The following is a 23,654-nucleotide window of genomic DNA, read 5'->3' on the forward strand; positions in this document are numbered from 1 at the left end:
TTTTTCAAAATCAACACTGAATAGCTTTGCCAGGTAAGCGTGGTCTTTGTTCTGTGTTTTCGGGCCGTTGACAGCATTATAACAATTTGAAAGGTAAGGTTTAAAAAAGGGCCATTACGGATATCAGGTGAAACACGTATAATCGACATCTATCAGTTACTATTACGAAAGCCTCTTTATTGTGAATGTAGGTTTTACATATCTCAAACCTGTTTAAATCCTACAGGTCTATATATATCAACTTCTTTGTTATTGCTGGCGACTGGTCAGGACAAACTTGCCGACCCAGAATTAGTCGATATTTACAAGTCTGTAGTTTTTCGTTTCATTGTACATAGCTCGTATAGTATTGCATTTTGGTTTTGAACGTGCAAGTGCGATTAATATGTATTGTGTTTCCATACCGAGACAACACGAGATCGTTGAAATTAATTTTGTACTTGTCAATTTCGGTTTAACGTTCGGTGTTAAATTGATTTATTTATATATAGCTTTTGTTACTTTATACAGGGAAATCTACAGTGATACTTCCTAGGGCCCTCTACAACTTTACATCTGTCTCAGCCGGAAGGATCTAAACCCCAAACCAAAGAACACAATATTGCATGGTACTAGAATTAAAAAGCCAGCTTATCCATTTTTTTCACGATCACAATTGTAAATATGTTCTAAACTGACGATTTTTTACGGCCAGCATAAAGCTCAACTGGGCCATTTTATTTGGTTATACGTGAAAAAACGTGATTATTCAAATCGCATATTTTAAGATGGATCTACTTTTCATCGGCCTGATATCCTTAATCCATTTACATAAGTTTCACTGTCAAAACATTTGACAATTTGCTTTCTTTTCTATTCTGTTGGGCATTTGTTCGTCTCTGTCAGCCGGCCTCTGTTCGACGACACTTTGGACCGCGTACATCACCAAACTATCATTGTGTGAAGGATGTGGTGATATATGATTAATTAATTAAACCACCCCGATTACGTTAATGAATCTAATTTGAGTTTAGTAAACATAGTAAAAAAACAGCATCATTACCATGTTTGTTTTCTACACGAGTCACCAATGTTTTAAGAAATACGTCAATGCTGAAATTGGAGTTTATCATTTGTTTTACGATCAAAGCACTAAACAATTCATCTATTAAGGTCGATGTTAGCGCTACATATTCTCCAAACTTAAGTCTGCTATTATTGGTTATAGCTGTGTGTACTGAAATGTATCCCCTTACCCATAACAAATCCAGTCCCGAGAAGACCACCAACGGAGGCACCCGACAGGAACCGACAAGTGACAAACAGCTCGAAGCTTGTGACGAAACTGCCACTGATGTTTGGAAAGATATACAAAACTACACTTAGGATCATAGACCTCTTACGTCCAAGTCTGCAAAAGAAAGATTATTTTTTTAACATATTGTAAATGTAATTGGTAAATACAGGCTATTGGTTCAACAAAATCTTGAGAAAACAGACAAACATTATTGAATAAAATAATGGAAAGTGTTATATAGGTTTCAACAGTCCAACAATGCTGTTAATTCGTTTGTATTGTTAGTGTTACTGGCTGGTATACAGTTTTCAGTCTTTTATCTTTTTTGTTTGTCATGCTACATAATTATTCATTCGTCTTTATAGTAAGATTTGAATGGGTTTTCTTCAAGGACCGTGCCGTATTGAAGCTATCTTAGTGTCTTTGTTTATCAGGGTACGTAATTGATGCTCCCTACTTGAGCCTCTGCACTATGTATGAGACAAGCTATGACTGACTGATTATGTCAGTAAGTAATGACTTGAGAATGATATTATCACGCAGACGCAACATGATGGTAACACTGAGTTATGAAAGGACTCATTCCAATTAGCATGGCCTTTAATTTATCACGATACGTAAAGGAGGATTTAAATGGCCAAACTTTACAAAGTTGACCAAAATACTACATTTTTTCTTTCATAATAACGAAAGTTATACAAAATGTGTGCACAATTCATTTTGGTACAATATTTTTTTAGTTATAGACAAGTCTCCTGATCACTAACTCTGTTGGTGTCCTAATTCTCAAAAGACCTTGAATGTTTCGTGATCAATTAAGAATAAGCCAGTAGATTACAATTTGAAATATGACCGTTTCGTATTCAAATCTTTGTAAAGAGGGTCATTATCTCAAACTGATTTGACAGGTAAGTTGTTAACGCTATCTACATTACTTCTCTGCCTATATCTATATATATATACACAGGCGATACAAAACGTTGCCTATATCGTGGTGTCGTTATTAGTTACTATATTACCTTACTGTACATGACGGTGCAAAACCACATCTAAACAACCACGTCGCTATGTGTTTATGTCTGAAACGGTTGTATGATCAGCAGTACTCTTTAATCTCTTATTGATATCTTTAAATGTCATCAGACATCGCTATTCTCATGCTACACAATACATCGTTTTTTTTTTCAATAGAACAAGGGAAAATAAGCTAGACAAAATGTCATGTAACCACCATAGAAACCGGAAATCGAAATAAAATAGAAGATGTTAACCCATGTTAAACAGAAGATACCTCGCCATTTAATACTAGTTTGTTCTTTAACGGCAACATGCATACGTCACATAAAATACGCGCATGCATAATTAGATATAGTTTCTGCATTTGATAGTCAAAATTTCACATATACATAAATAACCATGTTTAATTACTCGTAGTTTCTTAAACACACGTCAAACCCCTAAATGCACATATCTAGTTGACTTTACAGTCTACATTGTGTGCATACTGTACATACATCGTTCTCAAACACTCACTATACAGCATCTAGCGCACAAGGATCGCAAATTTGTACGGTTTGGTGAAAATGGTTGGCTATTATTGGTGAAAATTGTTGGTTAATATTACGGATTTAAAAATAAACAGAAAATTAGTGTGGCTTTGACTGATTATCGATCATATGCTTATTAAGATTGACCCTGCATTTATGAGTATTTCTATCGCATAACTTTAGAGGGGGGAGGGGGGGGGGGGGGGGGGGGGGTAGTGGTGGTAAAAACATTACAGGCCCGGATCCTTACCAGCAAGGTCTCCCGTGTAACAAACATAACGCTTGAGATTTACTTATATTTTTTCAGAAAACGATAGAGAAATGAAATCAATTCAGAAGTCATGAAAATAAACAGTTCTTTCGTTATGTGATTTTAGATGACCGATACAAAACTATACATTCATTTAATGTTTACACATGTAATGTAGATATTATGACTGACTGTAAACTAAGACTGATTACCTGTGACACTTTGTAAACAAATTAACTGAAAGGACGAGTGTATGAAATTAACCAGCCTGTATCTGGTAGATCTAAATGTGTCCAATGCATAGATTTATAATTTAATTAGGCACTCTACGTACACGTATTCATAGATATCTAGAAAAAAATAAACCCTGACCCAGACTTAATTATAAGTCATTTCTATTTTATATTGACAAAGACAGAATCGCACATAGAACCACACAATGTGCGCACATAGCTTATTGGATAGATTATTCCAATCGTGCGCACAATGAGCAGACATCTTGAAGACTTCGTGCACACAATGTACAGACATCCTGAAGACTTCGTAAGCATATTGCGCAGATATCAAGAAGACATCGTAAGCACATTGTACAGACATCGTGAAGACATTGAAGAACAGCATGAAGATTTCGTAAGCACAATGTACAGATACCATAAAGACATAGTGCGCACATTGTTCAGACATCGTGGAGACATGTAAGTACATTGTACAGACATCGTGAAGACATTGTAAGCAAAATGTACAGACATCGTGAAGACATCGTAAGCACATTTAAAGACATTGTGAAGATACATTGTGCAGATTGTACAGACAGCATGAAGACATCGTAAACACATTGTACAGATATCGTGAAGACATCTTGCGGACATTGTACAGACATTCTGAAGACTTCTTAAGCACATTGTACAGACATCGTGAAGGCTTCGTAAACAAAATGTACACAAATCATGAAGACATCGTAAGCCCATTGCACAGACATCGTAGAGACATCTTAAGCACATTGCATATTGTGTAACGTGGGTCGATCCCACAACTGCAGGACGTCTTATTTGAATACGGTTTTAAGCATGTAGTTAAATCATTATCTTCTTGAGCATACTACCCAAACCGATTACAACCTACACCCAGGACAAAGGATTTATGATTTCCTCCGTAATTAAGGTGTTAAGGTACGTTATACGTCGATAACATAAGTAATATCACATGAACCCTGCAAGTGCAAAAATATACAAATATGTAGAAAATCTTTGTCCAAACATGCAGGCATATTTTGACAAAAACCAGTTTGTTTTTCACGGTTGGAATCTTATACAAGAAGCGATTAAAAATACATCAATAATTTTTCAACGAGTATTTGTTATCTTAAGGACTCGCGCACAATTAATTCTAGTGACATTTAAATGGATCCGATCAAACTTTTGTCGTGGTTTTACACCATTCGAGGTCGGATTTGGAGCTATAACCGATCGTTGTTCAACTAGTGAGACATTTGTAGATACAAAGGACCAAAAATAATAATACTTTCTTGATGTTGTAACCGAAGAATGGGGTTTTCAATGTTTACTTAGCTGTATTTCTAAATATGCAATAAGATATATACAACGACAAAGCTAAGACCTTTAATATTTTAATGAATCTACGACTCATTCTTCAGGTTTTGACGCGTGTGTGTTCTGAAATGGAATGTCCATATTACTGGACAAATATCTGATTGCTCACAGAAAAAAATATTTATAGGGCACAAAAATTCAGCAAATGGCATTGAATCTTGTATTTAATAGTTTAGACGCTGGATTATGTGAATTGCATATTATTTTATTATGACGAATGTATACACCAAAATTGTATGTATCATAGTGTAGATAATCGCAAGTAACGCTTCGGATATATCTTTCAGAAGGGGCAAAATATAATCAATGGGTTGCATGTTTTAAATTTGGAAAACTGCACATTCCTTTAGTATAACAGGTAGAAGACCCGACATTTATACACCGCACATTGTCCTAGTACGACGAACGGATATATCAAGTTTTATTGTCCTAGTATAATGCAAGCGAAGTTATGCATATGCATCGGACACGAATGCTTTCAGCAAAGGGCAAGGGGTTGCGAATCCTAGCTTTTGTACAATGTACTTTAATGTAGTATGACTAATGCATATTCCTAGTTTTCATGTATACAATTTCAAGTTGTGCTTCGGATACGCAATTTTAACAAAGGGCGGTAATTCTGTAAGGGATTGCGGGACCTGAACGTCGGACCGTACAGCTTTATGATTAGTTCTATTCGTCTTCAGTAACTTCTCTGGAGTAGATTTCTTTCAACATCAGCAAATTTCACTGACCAGGTCTCTGGAGTATTTGTGAGTTTAGATGTTCATTGCTCATGGAACCTTTCTACAATATTTTATTGACATTGATACAATTGTTTTCAAAATTTCGAAAATGTGAAAATGTTAATGAACGATGGTCGACGGATGATCAATGACCTTTGCGTTCATGTCCGAACCAGAGGAAAATCACTTAAGATGATAAAACTCTTTATGTTCTTGTCACTGTCTTGTTCTTTTCAAACTTCGCATTGACTTAACTTGTTTATCATGTAATACAATCGCAAAGTGATCGATAAATGTATATGACAGACATATGTGTTGAAATTATCTACCCAATTCTTAAAGGTTTTCTCCAATGTTCCTACAACATTGTAAAATATATTATTTATAGCACTGAGTGTGTTTGTTTGTGTATATACCATAAGGCAAAGTTCCTGTAGCGCTTGTCTAGATAGACTGTTGTTGAAGTGTTTAGGGACTCGCCATACTGATTGATGAAGTAAACTGGCGCTGCATAATTACAAGCATTGCACTACAAAGTAAAGACCTTAATGTGGTCAAAAGAGTGAAACTCTTTTATATCCTCCTAGAAGCCGAGAAGTCGTCCTGTGTTAACACATGTACAGGAGCCGTAGATCGTAAACACGATATGGACCTCTAAAACATTAAATGAACAGCATTTGCACAGCAGGAGCACCGTTCATGTACAACGTTCCTGTACTACATATTATCATATACATAAAATAACTTGCATCTTGATAAATTGCTAGCTTAACCATCAAAGACCATATACCTGTTTGATTCCTGTAGATACATATCATAGATAATTCATCTCCACAATCACACACAAAATTAACAAAATATGTAATGCCTATGAAAGTTCATAAACATTCAGATAATCATATTTATGATTTAACCAAAAATAAAAATCTAAATATTTTGATCAAGAACCTGTTAAGCTTGTTATGCTTTTGAATCTAAGTTCAAAAGCAAATAATAACATAATAGTGTCGGTGTGTGTTCTGAAACAACGACAGATTTAATGCGAGATAATGAGTGGTGTGATTGCAAATACTTTGGTATTTACATATTTGCACAGTAACAACTCATGTTTCAATCAAAAATAAATAAATAAATAAATAAAAAAAATAAATAAAAAACCTACAGTATGAAATGAGGATAAACCTTCAGAATATCTTTTTATCATATACAACACAAGGATATGTCTCCTGAAACACCTGGTACTCATATGACCCGAACTATTACTAGGACATGTCGCAATTAAAAACTTATTTAAAAAAATATATAGAATACTAATATATATATATAATAGAATATATGAAAAAACATAGAATATATCTATCTTAAGTGAAATGAAACTATATGGTTTCCTGATATGATAGTAGTACTTTTTATCTCTTTTTAAACTTAAACTTTAAATTTAGTTAATATAATTTTAAAGGATGTAATGACATGCTTGACATATTGCTGATTCATCACAGGATTACCAACTTTTAAATATTCAAACGTGATTTTGCACTAAAACCATATACACCAGTAGTTTTATCATTCAAAATATGACATTACAAAAATTTCAAGTCGACCGATGTTTGAATGACACTTTTGCATGCCTAAAACTGAGAAAAGAGAAAAAAGATGACATCGGCATAGTAATAATTCATCATTTTTTCATCATTTTTTTTTTTTTTTTTACTTCTGAATTACATGTATTATTGTTGCCCCTTGATTCCGTCTTTATGGATCAATTGACACCTCCCGTCAGCTCTTCTGTTAGCCATGTAATTATGCACTGTTATGACATTCTAAATACCGACTTTATCAGGGTATGCTAATAGACCAATTTATCTATCAAAGCTCGTTTTAAAAAGTAAGTTGTCACGATACTATGAAATGTATTTTTTTGTCTTGATATATTTCAATAAAACGCGTCTGTAGAATTGTTTGAAATCAACTGATGTACTACAAATTGTGCCAAACAGAGAAAATATGAAAGAAGCTTTTAGTACAGTGTGCGTCATCCCATCGTACATATGTAATTATACCGGTTACATCAATAGCTTTACTTATGTCCCCTTGACAATTCGACTGAGTTAAATCCCTGGTCAAAAATATAGTTTTCCTGCTTGTCACTTAGTGTTATACACGTACCATGTGAACCTTCCTCCTCTTAACGACTTCTTTCCGCAAATGATCTCTTTGACACTGCCTCATTTTGACCGTTAGATAAGCGTTCCTCCAGTGAAGAAAGTTTCTGGAAATTTCCCCATGTCACGACATACTGAACACTCAGCAGAATAATAGTGTACCGATTGGGTCTATAACGTTTTGAGACCGGATAACATCAGCTACTAGGTGCAATATTTCGATATAAATACGGCTTCATTTCCATTATACCAAATTTAATTAACACACGTGCTCAAATTATGCATTCACCTTTAATTATCCTGTGTGATCATCCTTAAATAACCATAGACATTTAGGACTCTGTAAAAACCTATAAAACCAAACCTCGTTTAATCTAACATTTTAATGTTATTTTTTTCTTATTAAAAGGTGTTATTTATTGACGTGTTTTTGTAAAATCTTAAATTATCTGTACAGTTCAATTTCAAGATTTTTAGTTTTTTCTTTTCCGTTCGGGCAAGTTATTTCTATACACTCAACAGGGAAAATGTTCACAGTCTCATCGACAATGACTAATGAATTGGTCTAAATGGTGACTATCACGGATGATTGACTTCATACAAAGTGTGACTGGCACGGATGACTGTACAGATTAAAGTACAAATCTTTCCACCTCTAATAAGCTTTTTTTATGATCTTAAATGATTGAATACCATTCTATGAGAACGCCTCGTACATTATTCCTATATATCTTCGTACTTGTTAATATCTATTCTGATATACATCTGTTATGACATTACAACATAACACCGTGAGATCGTTCTATGTTATGTTTCCATGCGTTACACATTCTTTTGCATCCTACTCAATTCTTTTTAAAATTTTTGTAATATAAACCGTACTTAAAACGTGTGAAACACGTAGAAAGTAAAAGTAAAGTTTCTTTTCAATGGAATAATCTTAAAAAATATGTAAAACACCTTGTCACACCCGGTATCATTTACATTTCTAATCCAACTATTTCTAATTTTCGCAAGAAGGGCTTAAGACTTGTGCCTGCTATACCTATCCATGATCAATGGGAGGTAATTAATTTGAGATATTGCTTGTCTATCTAAATGACCAATTATACACTAATCTATTACTTTTCCTCGCGTTTGTTCTGTAGCTGAGCTTCCGAAGCTCTCGTATTATCCCGTGTTAAAGACATACTATTACGTAAACATAGCAGTTCAACACACTGCTTTACCGTCACTATTGTAAGAGGGTCACGACGGGTTCGTCTGTTGTCTACATAACTCTATCAGTTTGGATGTATTGCTGGGGAGTTCCGGAAGTATACTTCATAGTAGTAGCATTATAATGTCGACTACAGTTCTGTATTACCACCGGGGGATTTCATAAGTCAATCTCCTATAAATATACATTCATCTCACAAACATGGGGAAGTCATTAGATGCGTATTGCTGTTAATACGCTGTTAAACAATTGAAGAAAAATATCATTACTGTAACAAATAACATGAATATTCATGACCGATATTGACCGAGTATCACTATAAGAATGAGTTCAATATATTATATTTCTGGATCTTTAATATTCAGGCTCTTTTCCCCACTTTCCACATCGTATCGTTTTCTCAATAACTGAGAACGTCCTGACAGCCCTCTATAAATAATGTGCGAGAATAGCAGAGACATTCTACCGTGTCAAGGTATTTTAGTGAAACAGTTCTTGAATTCACGATGTCATATGTTCTGTCATCTGTGACAGCTGGTGCGAGTCAATAAACTGGTTTTTTAAATTGAATAATCTTACTTCCATTTTTACCGAGATATTACACAAATACTATGTAACACTTTTTGGTTCCGGTTGGAATATTAGATGTTGATATCATCATTTTATGCAATATGTTATACACTTTCAAGCTCGTGGACACTGATATGTAATATGATATTAATTCCAACAGGAGAGCCCAGCCATTTAAATAATGATACAGTGTCATTTGATATTAGCTTTGTGTTGTGTTTTATGTAGATTTTTGAATACCATTTACTATTCAACTACCTGATTTTAGTCATTCGTTTAAATTCGTGGTGTAAAGTTCCAGACAGCCGTACAGCATAATGGTGTCCATTGCTCTGAATTAAGATCAAATTGTTTTGAAAGTTGAAGTAATCTTGTCTAGTAATCATGATATTCATTTGTCAGCAATATGCGCTAACGGATAAGGACGACACCGAAGGTAATATAGCTACGAAAATTTAACAACTTAAAAATGGTTTCACTGTCCAGATACATTGTTTATAAATGGTGAAAAGTGACGCATTAATGTACGAATGAACGAAGGTATAAAAATATTGTAAACTCATCCAACTTATTTCATGCAATGTGTAAACTGTCACATTGTGTATCAATGGATTACTTGTGCATAGTAATTTATCAATGGGATCAATTAATTATTGCAAATTTAAAACGTCATTATACTGATACAATGATTGACTTTCAAAGGCAATCGTAATGAGGTTTGAACAACTGCTTAAATTTCATTGTAAAGGGAAACTGATGTTGATTGTTTACCATTTCAAATATTGATCATATTTGTGAAAGTGAGAGTTTATCGCCCAATAAACAGACAGGGTGATTTTGAGGCGGCATCTCCTTGTAGTAGCAGATGCTGGTTGCCTTACTGAACACCATTCAAGAGGTACGACACAAGTCATGCAGAGCAAAAAGAGTCAATTGTCTTGACAAAGCATACATCGCCACATTTCTCAGCTTTCTGGCGAACACAAACCGGCACGTTGTAGGGAGCGTTGGATTTCTAATTATATAGTATATATCATAATGGCCGTATCAGTGTTTATCTGCCACTAATATATCTACTGTACTGATTCGATCGGTTTAAATCAGGGAGATATAAATATTATTGTAGTGGTTGGTGATTTTATCAGATATAATATCGTATTTTAAACAGATTATTTGGTTGTTCATAATTTACATTTGTACCAATACACTACCATCTGATTGCAACGAACGAGTTTCTCAAATGGATGCACTAGTCTAATTAATCGTTGTAAATCATTTTCATAGTTAAGTATAACCCAAAAGTCAGAAGTATTGGGCCAGCTGACGTCGTGATTGAGGTTATGGCGTTACATTATTAACTCTAATTTGGATTTGTTTGTAACTAAACGAAATTCGTGTTATCAAACCTTTATATTAAACTCTAGATCGTTTAATGATGACTCAAATCTAAGTTATAGTTTGTAGCAGGGGTAGTACAGAATATGAACGAAATTGATATATGTACAGGTCCTTGTGGATTTTAAGACAATATGCGCTTTAGCTTTCAAGCTTCCTGTCATACTGTATATGTATCATCGTGTCTTACATCGTCATTCAGTGGGAAGATAACAATAGAATGGTTGGTGTAAATACTCACACATCTGCCATTATCCCAAGTAACAGCGAGCCAACTGTGAACCCAGCCATAAAAGCCATCGTGGCGTGAACAATATATTTCTTTCGTTGACAGACAAGGTTGTCCTGAAATAAAATTTGCCACGCGAATCAGATATGTAGTAAGTACACTGAAGTGACATTTTGCTATTTCTAAATCTATCAAAATACACAGATGAGTTCTAACTGACTACCATACACAGACAAAATAGCATCTTGTGATTAGATTCCTGAAACGACGCTGATGAAATCAAAGGACCTTTGCTAATGCTTTAGGTCAAATGATTTATATTGCAAAACATTCAAACGACTTCAGACTAACTGAAATATACGATACGACCCTGGTCTATAAATATGAAACAGAATCAAATTATTCGAAGTTCAGAAACAGGACATCGGTTGGCAGCTACATGTGATGAAGTCGCAGAAAAGATAAAAAAAAAAAAAAAAAAAACATGTTTGCAAAAATAACAGATTTTTTATTTAACAAACGTCAAATAGCGCAAATTCGATGAAACACTGAAAAAGTAACGCTAAGAGCAATAAAAGCTACAATGTTTTGTTTAAAACTTCCTTGAATATATTCGAACAATGTGAACTAAACGAAATAGCAATCACATATCCAAGGTCACTAAGATATTCAAAGTCACTAAAGCCAAAATCAAAGCATTCAAACGACCTCCGATTAAATCAGTCATGAATGTATAAAACACGAAGTATAGATAAAGTCAACTTTCCTAAATAAATAAAATCAAATTTTAGAAGAAGTGAATATACATTCAACATCGTAAGCAGAATTATAACACCAAAAATGATAAGAGCAGTATTACTTGAAAACGAACAATGAGTCGCTATGTAAGTAAATGGATGAAAAGACGTCATGCTGTCTCACCTCGGTTGTGAAGGTACTCTGGAATATTGTTGTGTCAAATACGAAGGAATGACACTTGTACGTGACGATAGATGTGTTTCCCCCTGAACTCGCATTTGATGGGACGATTCTGTTGATGGCACATTTGGAATATTGAGCGACTGTATGTCCATATTGGTCCTGTACTTCTTCGTATGGTATGGATATATTGAGCAAGCTATGGTGTTGGATGTTTTGAACATGGAACGTGTCGTTCTCATAAAACGGAATGCTGCATCTGAAACATAATAACATTAGTAAGAATTATAGTAGGTACAGTGTAATAACCTCACAGACATAATCAGATATGATACAGTACAGATACTGTACAATTAACAAGAACACCACGCCTATCGGTGGTATATTTCATTTACATACAAATTACACTTTCTGTGTCCCATTCATTGATTGATAAATTTTTTTTTTTTTTTTTTTTTGGTATTTTTGATTTGTATGTTTATTTCCCACCATCCCAGTTAATTACAACATGTTTTAGTTATACATGTCCGTACGAATTGAATTGATGTCGTGGGTAGAGAGCATCACCATAAAGAATTTAGGAGATAAGGATAAGTGTGACAGGCTCCTATAAGTAGAGCTTGTGATTCCGAGAGAACTGTCCATTTAAATGTCAAATGTTCAAAACCAAGTTACCAGTTTTATTCTCACTCTAACAGTACTACAGTTTTGTAAACGACATACAAACGAGAATAATATAAGTGTATTATATCATTGATATAAACTGGACTCCTTAAACGTTATGAGGTTATTTTATAGATGATAATGAGGTTCTCGATCGCTTCACTGCCGACGAGAGTCTTTTATATGAAAATCAAGCCATCAGCCAACTATATTCGGTAGTGGAAAGACTCGCCTTAATTATATACAAGCAAGGCAAAACATTACGTGTAATGCATAAGAAGTTACTAGTATAACTTATATAGGTTGTGTGTCTCTCATATCAGCTGAAGTGTTTGCTCTGTTAAACACTGTGAAAGGGTATGCCATAGATTACTTGTATAACTATGTATGTATCGTTTTCCCTGCAGTATAAGTTTGCACTTTCGTGTGTGTTCGTTCACGCTTCTCGTTTCGTGTTGTTCTCAATTGTGAACACCGTTTTCGTACATATCGGACGACACCTTTTATTTTCGCTAGAGGATATATTAAATACATGTCATTATACTAGACGATTATATATGTACTGTAGGCTGTGCGTCTCTTAATAGGTAATCATAATTGATTGTTATCTTGTTTTTCTTTTTTTATGACAGTTCAAAACGTCTACACACTATTTCTGAATGGCACTGTTTGTTACCGTAATTCAGTATATGTTTTATGAAAAATTTTTATCACAATAGTGTTGTAGGTATATGATAATTTACCTGTGTTCCGGAGTGAACAGAATGAAAATAGACAGACATGTTTGAATGGCGCTGAAGATTTGAGGCACACATTGCATAAGATACACTCTTTTCTGGTACGTCCCAAATTCACCCAAAACTTTAAATATGTCATCAAACGACATTGTCAGTCTCGAAGTTGTCACAACACGTGTTAGGCGTACATAATCAGAACGACTTTTGTTATGAAAGTTAGAGTTTTCAACTGCTTTATATATAGGCTTCGGTCAGAATTTTGGCTTGTGTCTCACTGAAGTTAGTTCGTGGTTCGATTCATGGTGGGTTTAAAACATAGCTCCACTTCACTTTTTGCTCCAGTACCACAATCTGTAACAAATAACACATTATTAGACAAACATCATAGTTTATTTAAATCATTATGTGCAGACTGAAAATGTTGATATGTATGATTACTTTATAAACGTGTCGAGGTAACATTATCCAACACCGAAGCTTGACATTCCTCTCTAGGAGATGTTTGCTGTCTCTTAACCTCGACACGAACTCATTTACTTGAATATAAATTCCAGACAAACATGTAGAGGGTTGTATCGAGTAAATGCAATAGATATCTGTCGTTTATTGTAACATTTTACTGACACATTATGACTGAAATGCACTTGCCTGTTGTTCTTAACATGGGACAATGTGTAATATGATCTATTACCACTTCAATAAAAATGGGGGTTGGGGGGTTAGTGGCTTATTTCTGTGCGTACCAACGTATCACAGAACAGTTTAATAACCTGTAGCATACCTTGAAATGCGATAAAAATTAGCATCCTGTTTTATTCTAAGCTACTATGTGAAAGCATTCCAGGAAAATTTGCGATATTATTTTCAGAATAATCTAATACGTGTCAGTGCGGTTATCTATGACATTCAACCTGCACATTCACAATACGTTATATACCACTACAAATAAAGTTATTTACTTGCAATGCACACAGAATTTACTGTTACATACATTGTGTATATCTGATGTGTCCTTGGTCCTTTGTAATGTCATATATGTCAGATTGTAATTTAAATGACTCCTCGATTTGATGTGATCACCCCCAAAGGTCCTATAAAACCTCTTTCCGTTTTCATATATGCTTCTTTTTGATAATTGTGAGAACTGGTATATAACATAGATCATATAGGCATAAGACTGTCTTCATATGCATTCAATAAAGCCGTGTGATATTTTGGCGTAATACATAACTAGTGTGTAAACTATTGTGACATGACATACGCCACATTGATTTCTATGAGTACCAATGGAAACCGTAGAGATACATCTCAAAATTGCTTTGAAGTGATGTAGGACTATCCGTTTTCTACAATATTTATCCGGAATAATGGATTATTTGATACGATAAAATATGAAATGCACCTTTCAGTTAAACTCGCCAACTGAACATGTCTAATACTGGTTTCTTAAATTATGTATTTAATGGAGAATCGTTCATGATAGTCTATATATATTTCTACAAAAATAAGTTATATATGTGTAATTTCAACATATCCAAATTTATTGTATTGATCAGATATGCCAAGTTGATGTAATGCGGTGTGCATTTCTGCGGGGTCTTTTTTCCTGTTCCGTGTTTGTTGGCGAATTGACGATTGTACATTGCTGTCAAACATCTACATACTTTTTATTTCCCTCTGTTGTCTTTTTCATACTCTAGTATGATAAATGACAATTTTAATCAAGGTATCCTCTGGAGTATGAATTTAAATGCTCAGTATGTTTAATCTTTGATGTCATGATGATATGCAAATGAGAAATAAAGCAATTTTAAATAATAATAGGAAATTGATCATTTTAAAATATCCTCTGAACTTGCATATTGAACAATTTCTCAAAACTCATATTCAGGATATAAATGGTAATATCTTTCGGGTCAATGGATACAATATTAAACAATCATATCATTTTTTTAATTTGGAAACGGCATATTGGCACAGTCATGGGGTTTTTTCTTAGCTGGCATGGATACCGTTTTTGTTTACAGACATTTGGGTTGAAATAACTTGCAACGTCACTCATATCGTTGTTTATAAAGCCCATTGATGCATGTGTCTGTTTCACTGGTTATACCACTTTTCTTTTTAGAAAACAAGAGCAGATATATATTTGTCCTGCTACAGCTTTCTATGTAATTATAATATTACATTATATATACATAGCCAATATAGACATTTACAAATGTATCATAGTGTTATCTGCGACACAGTTGGGCACCACCTGTGATCGTGAAATAACCATAAATCATTTATGTATATAAGAGATGTTGTACATTTCTGCCTTGGAATATTCCTATTAACACAACTCAGTACATACATCTATGTATTGAATTTTACTGTAAATGTTCTGGAAAACTTCATTTACAATTTTTGAGAGATTCTTAAATAACAACATATAACATATCGTTAACATTTTAAACATCAATATTAAAACAAATATATGTTCTGTAAGATTTACTTTGAAAATGATTTCAGTCTGGTGGTTTAATGTTGATAACTTGATACCGGTTGTGTATTAAAATGCCGGTGTTACTGCGCCTTTATTCACAGTACTTAACTTTCTTAATCGTTGTCATTTCGCTTTGTCGACATCATGCAAAAAATATAACCGAGCATTTGTTTGGCAAATGACGGATTTGATAAATTTGAATAATTATACATTCAACACCTTTATAATATAATGTTTACTTCAATGTACTGAAGTAAATGGATTTTTCAATATAGAATAAAACAAAAGGTTTTCTGTTGTGTGTGAAATCGCCATTTATGAATCAAGCATAATCAACAAATGAATGATATTCCTTTGTTTTTGAATTATATGTATCATTTTATCCATGCCCCCACTTCGAGCCTCAAATATACACTTTCGATCAGCTGTCCTTCACTGTATTCATCAAAGAAAGAGTCCACCAATGAAACTGTCAAAAACATCCATACTGGCATTTATCCTTTGCTTGCATCAACTGCATCACTGTTTGTTTACGAATATGCATTTATTTGCCCATATTCAATCGATCGGCATTTATCTGATGATGATTATCAATGCATTCGTATTGTGTCTGTATACATTAAGTAGATGAGAATCTGAGTTCAAACATGGTTGTTGCTGAGGTCGATTAATTATAGATGGCACACACGAGTATCTCACTATCAAAAGCTCCTGCGTCCAAATGAAAATTGATCTGAACTTAAGATAAACGCCTACCTTGAGTGTATGACCATGTATTCCTGATTGATTTGAAAGCGATTTTCACTATGTATATCGCAGATAATTAACGCCGTCTAACTTTTGACCTAAAAACTGAAAATATGGTATTTACTATGGATAACCCACGGCCTTCTCTACGACAAAGTGTATCAATTATAAGGCATACCATGTTTCTCGTATGTAATAATAATCCAATGCGAGTCTTATTTACAAATATCAAACTCAATGAAGACTTTATCAGTTCTCTATCAACATGATTTGAATAAATTCTTCGTAACAACAGCAGGTTAATAGATGGGAAAAACGAAGCCTGAGAACGGCGTTTCAATTATCGGTGGTAAAGGTAAGGATTCGAGTTCGCATAATGTATCAAGATTTATAAAAGCGGTGCGTTAATTAAATCGTCCGGTATGAACAAAGGAACGAATACATGTCCCTTTCACTAGCTCCAACACTTTAAGTCACATACAAAATAGTTTCCACAAGTACTTACGTGTTTTCCTGGCGAATGTGAACGTCTGTGTACGAAAAATATATCCTTGTAAATATTTATACACACAGCATACGTATGTGAGGATCACGTGAAGTTAGGACACGCCCCGTGCACAGACTCGGGAGCACTTCAAGCATGACGACCAAATCAATAAGCAGACTTTCAGTTTGTATAGGGATATTGCGGTTTCTATTATAAGTCGTGGTGTATGAATGCAATTATTAAAATCATGCTGCTGTGAACCTAAGTGATGTTTTCTATTAGGTGCGTTCTATTCGCTTTTTATATTTATCGGTGTTGGTAGAGCTAATAGGGACGAAACACCAGTCAAAACCGGCGTAAACCTGTTTGTGCCGGATATACAGTGTTTCGTTATGATAAAAAGACATATCATACAAAAGATATGGTGCACAAAATGTTCATTATTTGTTTATTTGTTAATGCGTAACGACCCACCCACTTTTTCACGAGAGATTTAAAACTTTTAAGTGTCTTCCCGTACAATGAAGGTACGGCTGTTTTGACATTAAAGCCCTGAAAATGCTATCTGGAAATTTTTCACCCACTGGATATTAAGATTTTTTGGACAGACACTGTCAACGTAAAGCATCGCAGCCAGCTAAAAAGGTTTTGACTGCCTAGTTTTGTAGGTACAGAAACTATATATGAACGGAACTAGTGCATGACCAGAATATAATGAAAAAACAATCGTGAAAGTTTAAAATAAGCTCCAATTTGGCAAGACTCCTGTGGGGTTAGATATGTGGACGCCGTCAGGTTATTTTTTTGACCAGATCATGCCTCAAAACACATATAATTGATCCAAGTATGACTGAATGTGTTTCAAATAACTTTTTCTGTAACTATATAGATTTCATCTAGTTTGTGCTTCAAACCTACATGTTGTTCCTGCTTTTACTCAATCAATTCATCATGATCTACTTCCTCGTGTATAGTGTTATTCACTTGTGTGTCTGTTTTCAGAATCTTTGAGTATTTTCCCTTATCTACTAGTCAATCCGAGAAAAAGAGCTTCATGTACATATCAACTTTGATATTAGTAGGAGATCATCAGTCTTTCTTTTTTTTCTGTCGCAGCGAGAACATATAATTTTTGTCTGTTTTGCTTTTAAATGAACATGTTGCGACGAAGACACAGAGAGTTACCTTAGGGTTAAGATACTTGTTATAGTATGTTTCTAAACCGTCATGTTAACATTGGTCAGGTGTATTACCACAGCCGATCATTAGTAATGGCCAAAATGATATCATAACAATGTTTAGAACATCGATACCACATCGTTGAAAAGGAAAGATAAATAATTTGAGTTGATTTTAGGGGTATATTATGACGCCCCGTCATTAATATTCAATTCCTGTATCCCATAATCTTTTAAAATATTTTAAATCTTTGTGCAGTCAAAATACTTCCTTTACATAATTTGAAAGTAAGCGAAATATGAGTACGGTAGGGTCATCCTGAGGTCTTCATGCATTACCATATTTGTGCATGGATAGATAAATTTCGACGTAAAACATCTATGTTTTTTTTTTCATTTTTTTTTTACATAAGATACATATTTGATACACGCATAACATCGTGAGAATAGTGTGGTTTTGGTAAAAACGGTTGGCTAATGTTACGGATTGACAACTAAACGGAAATTTGTGAAGTTATTACAAAATACAGATCACATAAACATTAAAATTGATCGGCGGTTAGAAAAGTTATTTGAAATTCGACAGTTTTCGAAAAAAAAAAATAAAAAGAAAAATACTGGATCTGCAATAACTAGTCTTATCGTATATAGTTCGAGACAGTGGCGAGCAGTAATGCATTCGGCAACAAGAGTTTACCTGTATACACGTGACAGGTCCAGAGCCGTACCGTCTGGGTCTCCCGTTTAACAAGCACAACACTTAAGATTTACCAGCACACATTTTTTGTTTATAAGATGAATGAAAAATGACAGTAATACAGAAGTTATGAAAATAACATTTCCTTTTTTACGTTATGAAAAATTTAATTATTCATTGCTGTGACATAAAGAGACGTCCATTTAATGTTTGCATATATAATTGATATATAATGAGTGTCCGTTCACTAAAGCTGGTCACACGTGGCTCTTTGTGAACAAAGCACTTGAAATTACGGTGTATCTAACTATACAGCGTGTATCTGATATATCAATAATAGTCCAACCTGTATGTTAATGACTTAATTAGGAAATATACTTAGTTGTATTTTCATATATTTAGAAAATAAATAAATCCTATCCCAAACTTATATGTAAGTCATTTCTAAACATTAGTGCGATAGAACAGCACAACGTGCGCACAAATGTGCAATAAATTATTTCGCCAATTTTCCTGTCGTGCGCACATCATGCATACATCATACGCAAATCGCACATGTATAACGTTATGCGATCCTACAACTGTATAACAATCATTCGGGCAGTGTCGCCATCTCGCGACCGATATACAAACAAGTACTATAATGTGATTCAGTGCAAAATCTAGAAGGGATCCGAAACTTGCAAGGGCTTTCGGAGACATTTAATTTTAGTTAGCATTATTTTTCAAAACATTTTACGTTCTGTTACGGGAGTCGGATCAAACTTGGCAGAAAATATTCTGATGGTTGCTCTACCAAAATCTCGGCAAGGCAGCCATTTTGTAATATGATTTTCTTGAACAACACCTTGTTGTAGGAGGCAGCTCATGCATGCCAGAAATAGTCCTGACCATGTGTTATTATTTTTCGTCAATAAAACCCAATTTGCATTTCCACGATCAAAGCTGGGTGTATGTCGTGTTGTAATGTAAATGTCATTTTGATATTTGATATAGAAATCTTTGACCGCTATTTCCCATGAAATTAAGAGAAAAATCTCAATGTCACTATTTCAATATGTCCTGAATCTGTCTTAGTATGACCACTAATTGTCATTACTGTTTTTTATGATTTGTCTCATTTTACTATTATTATTTATAATAAATATTTAACAAAAATAACTAATCATTGTTAATATGTAGACAACCAAAAATCGATTCCAAGCAACAAAGCATGCAATAACATAAAATTCAACAAGATTTAGTGGTAACGGATATCAGCTAAGCCTATCTCCAGTACACTAGAACAAATACCTGACCTTAAGTATATATCAACAAGAGCAAAGGCACTCATGCATGACTCAGGTAAACCAGTGACCAGTCCGTGGACTCCACCAGACGACTCTGGACGATAGATATTTACTTATCTATTTAACAACGTTTACGACCACAATTACAGCCGTTCGGCCTTTCAGTGCGATGACAGATAATAGGATGTGGAGATGAGAATGATAACGTTCATCTGTACCATGATGATCTGTGTGTATAATACTATAGTTTTAAAGACGACACCCATGGTCAATTCATAGTCCTACCCTAAATCTCACTTACCACGCCATAGCAAAAGGACTGGTTGTAGACAGAGAGAAAGAAGATGAGGAGCATAGTCTATTTAAATGACGACATTTTTACAATATTTTTGGAAGTCGGATAAAATTTCTGAATAAATTGTCACTAAAACTGACCTCATCTTAACCTCTGCGTCAGCGTGACCACGTTTGATCTTTTCTTAGAGACCGCAGAAAGATCTTTAATGTGCAAGTTGGACATTTACATACGGTCCACCACTTTATGTCCCATCCGATGGACTGTGTGTTAGTGATCATTTGTGAGTAAGGTGCTAGATTTACTATTTTTTGTTGTCCATGTGCAAGTCCTTCTTCCATATCTGTCTGTCAATCTGTGAACTGCTTACTTAAACATTGTCCATATTTTCTATACATCTACACTCTTCCTGGCATCACGTAACTATTTACACTCCGACGTTGATGTATTTATGGTTTGTGACTGTGATGTTAGAATCGGGAGTGCTGAATGAAATTAAAAGGGGTGACTTAGTGGTCAATGATATAGACTTGTTATGAGGGTTCTTTAATTCACCTCGTAGATATAACGGAGCAGTTTAGTTTTTAAAAAAAAGTGGGGGATGATGGGGCTGAGGGTGGGGGTGCCACAGGAAAGAAATACTACGGAGAGAAGTAGGAGAGAAGGACCGATAGGGATATAAATCAGGTGAGGTCCTAATTTTCCTGGGGTTGGATGGGGATGAGGCTGTTGTGTCTACTTCAACTTAAACGATAGTGTGTGTGGGTGAATACTGTTCTTCTTTTAGAATGGCAAATAAGTACACCTGACTAAGCGATGAGCCTGTAAATTGAGATTGAGTGAGATGTTGAGGTTTGTTGTACTATTCATTTTGAATATGCGGTAAGTAAATGCATTTGACGAAATTAAAACCCTGGAAAATACACATATAACCATGTAAGGTCTAAGGTGGGTACGTTGTTTGTGTGGTTCCGGGACCCAGCTTGACCTCCACAGTATCCCGTGTCTGGGTCCATATTAGTACGATGGTGTGGTGGTGTTGTACAAGATAAGTATGATACACCTATAAAGTCATTACCATCCTCAGGAAGAGCTGGAAGAGCTTTGCAATACACCATTAAATATATGAATCATTCAAAGTTTAATTAATATTGGCAGCCGTGTTAGTTGTTTGGTAAATAAACGACCGATTGAAACGTTGTGTTCCTTATATTGGACTACATGTATGTGTTAATTTTCCGATGATCAATTTGGACATTCTAATTTCACATCCTGTGGCGGCCATCTTGGATTTAGAAAAATAAATGTCTCAAACAAATCTTGACATGGTCATCAACACTCACACCAAGTTTTTTTTCAACCTTTCCAACGGTTTTAAATCAAAGTCTATTATATGTAACCCTCCGCGGTCGCCGGGAGGGGATGATAATAACAATACTATTTCTGTTTTTGTTTGTTTTTTTTTTTTTTTTTTGTCAATGACCGCAGCGACTTTAGAACAATTGATCAGAGTACATATTGACTAAATTAGATGATCTGACAAGACGAGAACACTGTACAAGATTTACTTGCCGTAATATTTGCTATTAAATTCCAATGTCCCCTGTTCGTCAAGATCGTCATTGTGTTTAAACTAGATCCGATGCACGTTTGAAAGAGACAGTACTGCAAAGCTTCTAAACAACGTGGAAGTTCTTCAAAAATCATCGACTGCTTTACTGTGGAGAAACCAGTCGATAAAGACATGGTACCGTAGCTAAATAAATTTATACAAGAAATTTCGTTAAGTCTTGGGGTTCGAATCTCAGACGGGGCAACTTTTTTTTTCCTCGAGTCGAATAATGGTTTACTATGAAACTTGTGCATGCCAAATCATTTACGAAAATCGTTTCCCAGCATACATGTCACCTTACCCCTAGGCCAATGTAAGGATTATGTAAGAAATAATCATCTCTTGAACATAACAACATTTTCAATGCACTAATATGTAAATACGTATTGACTGTTATACTAAGCAGTAGAAACGATATTGTTTTGGATGACTAGTTACCATGGACACGAGTAATTACAAATATCCAAAAGTAAAGGAAGGGTGAATTTTTGGGGTAGAGCGCTATGTGGTCTCTGTGTATGAATAGAGTGTGTGGTCTCCTATGAATTCTTGTCAAAGACAGGATAGTTTGGAATGTGTAAGGGCATGTCAGTTCGGTGATACTTGAAAATGCAAACCGATTTGTATGAATGCAAATTAAAATTGAAAATTGATTTGAATGCATGTTATTTAGTTTGTTAACAGTGGTATCTCTTATAAACGCCAACGGTTGTTAACAGCCCAAGATTCAATAAAGATATATTATGTTCTTGAAGGAGCAACCTGCAATACCAAAGATCTCACCTCAAAAATGTTGAGTAATGTTTTCTTAAATATAATGACAATTTGGTACGTATACCAATTAATAACCTTTGAAAGGATTGCCATCCATGAGTAGATTAGCTGCTACAATCATTCTATCCTAAAATCAAACACTCAATAGACATGTGAAAGATCTGTGGGTTTAATAACACTCACGCAACCCTTGAAAGTGCAAAATTAAACGACGGACTATTTTTAAAAGTCAAACTTCCAAAAACGAAATCCGCATGTCTACCCGTTACAACTTCAAAACTTGATCAAAATTCTAAAGATAGTATTATTTTAAAAAGAACGTGACCGGTAAGATAAACAACATGATTCACTGAAGAAGCATATGTATACAGAATTTCAAGTTGTCATGATATAATTGCTTGTGATTCGATATAGAAAAATCCAGCAAAAACGAATGAGATTATTTCAATTCCATCCTTCCATTTCTGTGTGAATTATATAGCAAACAATCGTTACCTAGACAATGCCAGATATTATAACATTATCTTGATGGAATACTAGAGGGGTGAAAATTGGAAGGTTTCGAGCTTGTTCTGTCGCTATCTTGGGAAGTACGTTCTAAATGCTATGCACATCATACCTATTACAGTGGTATGTAGGGTCAGTCTTACTATCGTGTGAAGGTTTTTGTGCAGTAAATACAGAAAAAACCAATCACAATCTTATCAGATACATATTTTATAAACGTTAAGGTCAACGAACAAAGAAACATTCTACTTCAGCAAAATTGAAAATCTTCATGATTTC

General features: G+C 34.6%; 1 protein-coding gene across 1 annotated transcript in view; it reads right to left on the reverse strand.

Annotated features, from left to right (window-relative positions):
* The window catches only part of LOC132550429 (organic cation transporter protein-like), a 51,638-nt gene that overhangs the window by 17,657 nt on the left and 10,327 nt on the right, over positions 1-23,654 (reverse strand). Inside the window, exons 2-5 of the mRNA XM_060214498.1 lie at positions 13,308-13,652; positions 11,905-12,160; positions 10,996-11,099; positions 1,236-1,390 (exon numbers count right to left, since the gene is read on the reverse strand). Of these exons, the coding sequence (XP_060070481.1) occupies positions 1,236-1,390; positions 10,996-11,099; positions 11,905-12,160; positions 13,308-13,450 (658 nt within the window). The 5' untranslated portion in view covers positions 13,451-13,652. The remainder of the gene's footprint in view (positions 1-1,235; positions 1,391-10,995; positions 11,100-11,904; positions 12,161-13,307; positions 13,653-23,654) is intronic.

Source organism: Ylistrum balloti, unplaced genomic scaffold (genome assembly GCF_031769215.1).
Source record: "Ylistrum balloti isolate Yb309-2 unplaced genomic scaffold, AGI_CSIRO_Ybal_v1 Utg370124, whole genome shotgun sequence".
In the NCBI taxonomy this organism is placed as follows: Eukaryota; Metazoa; Mollusca; class Bivalvia; order Pectinida; family Pectinidae; genus Ylistrum; species Ylistrum balloti.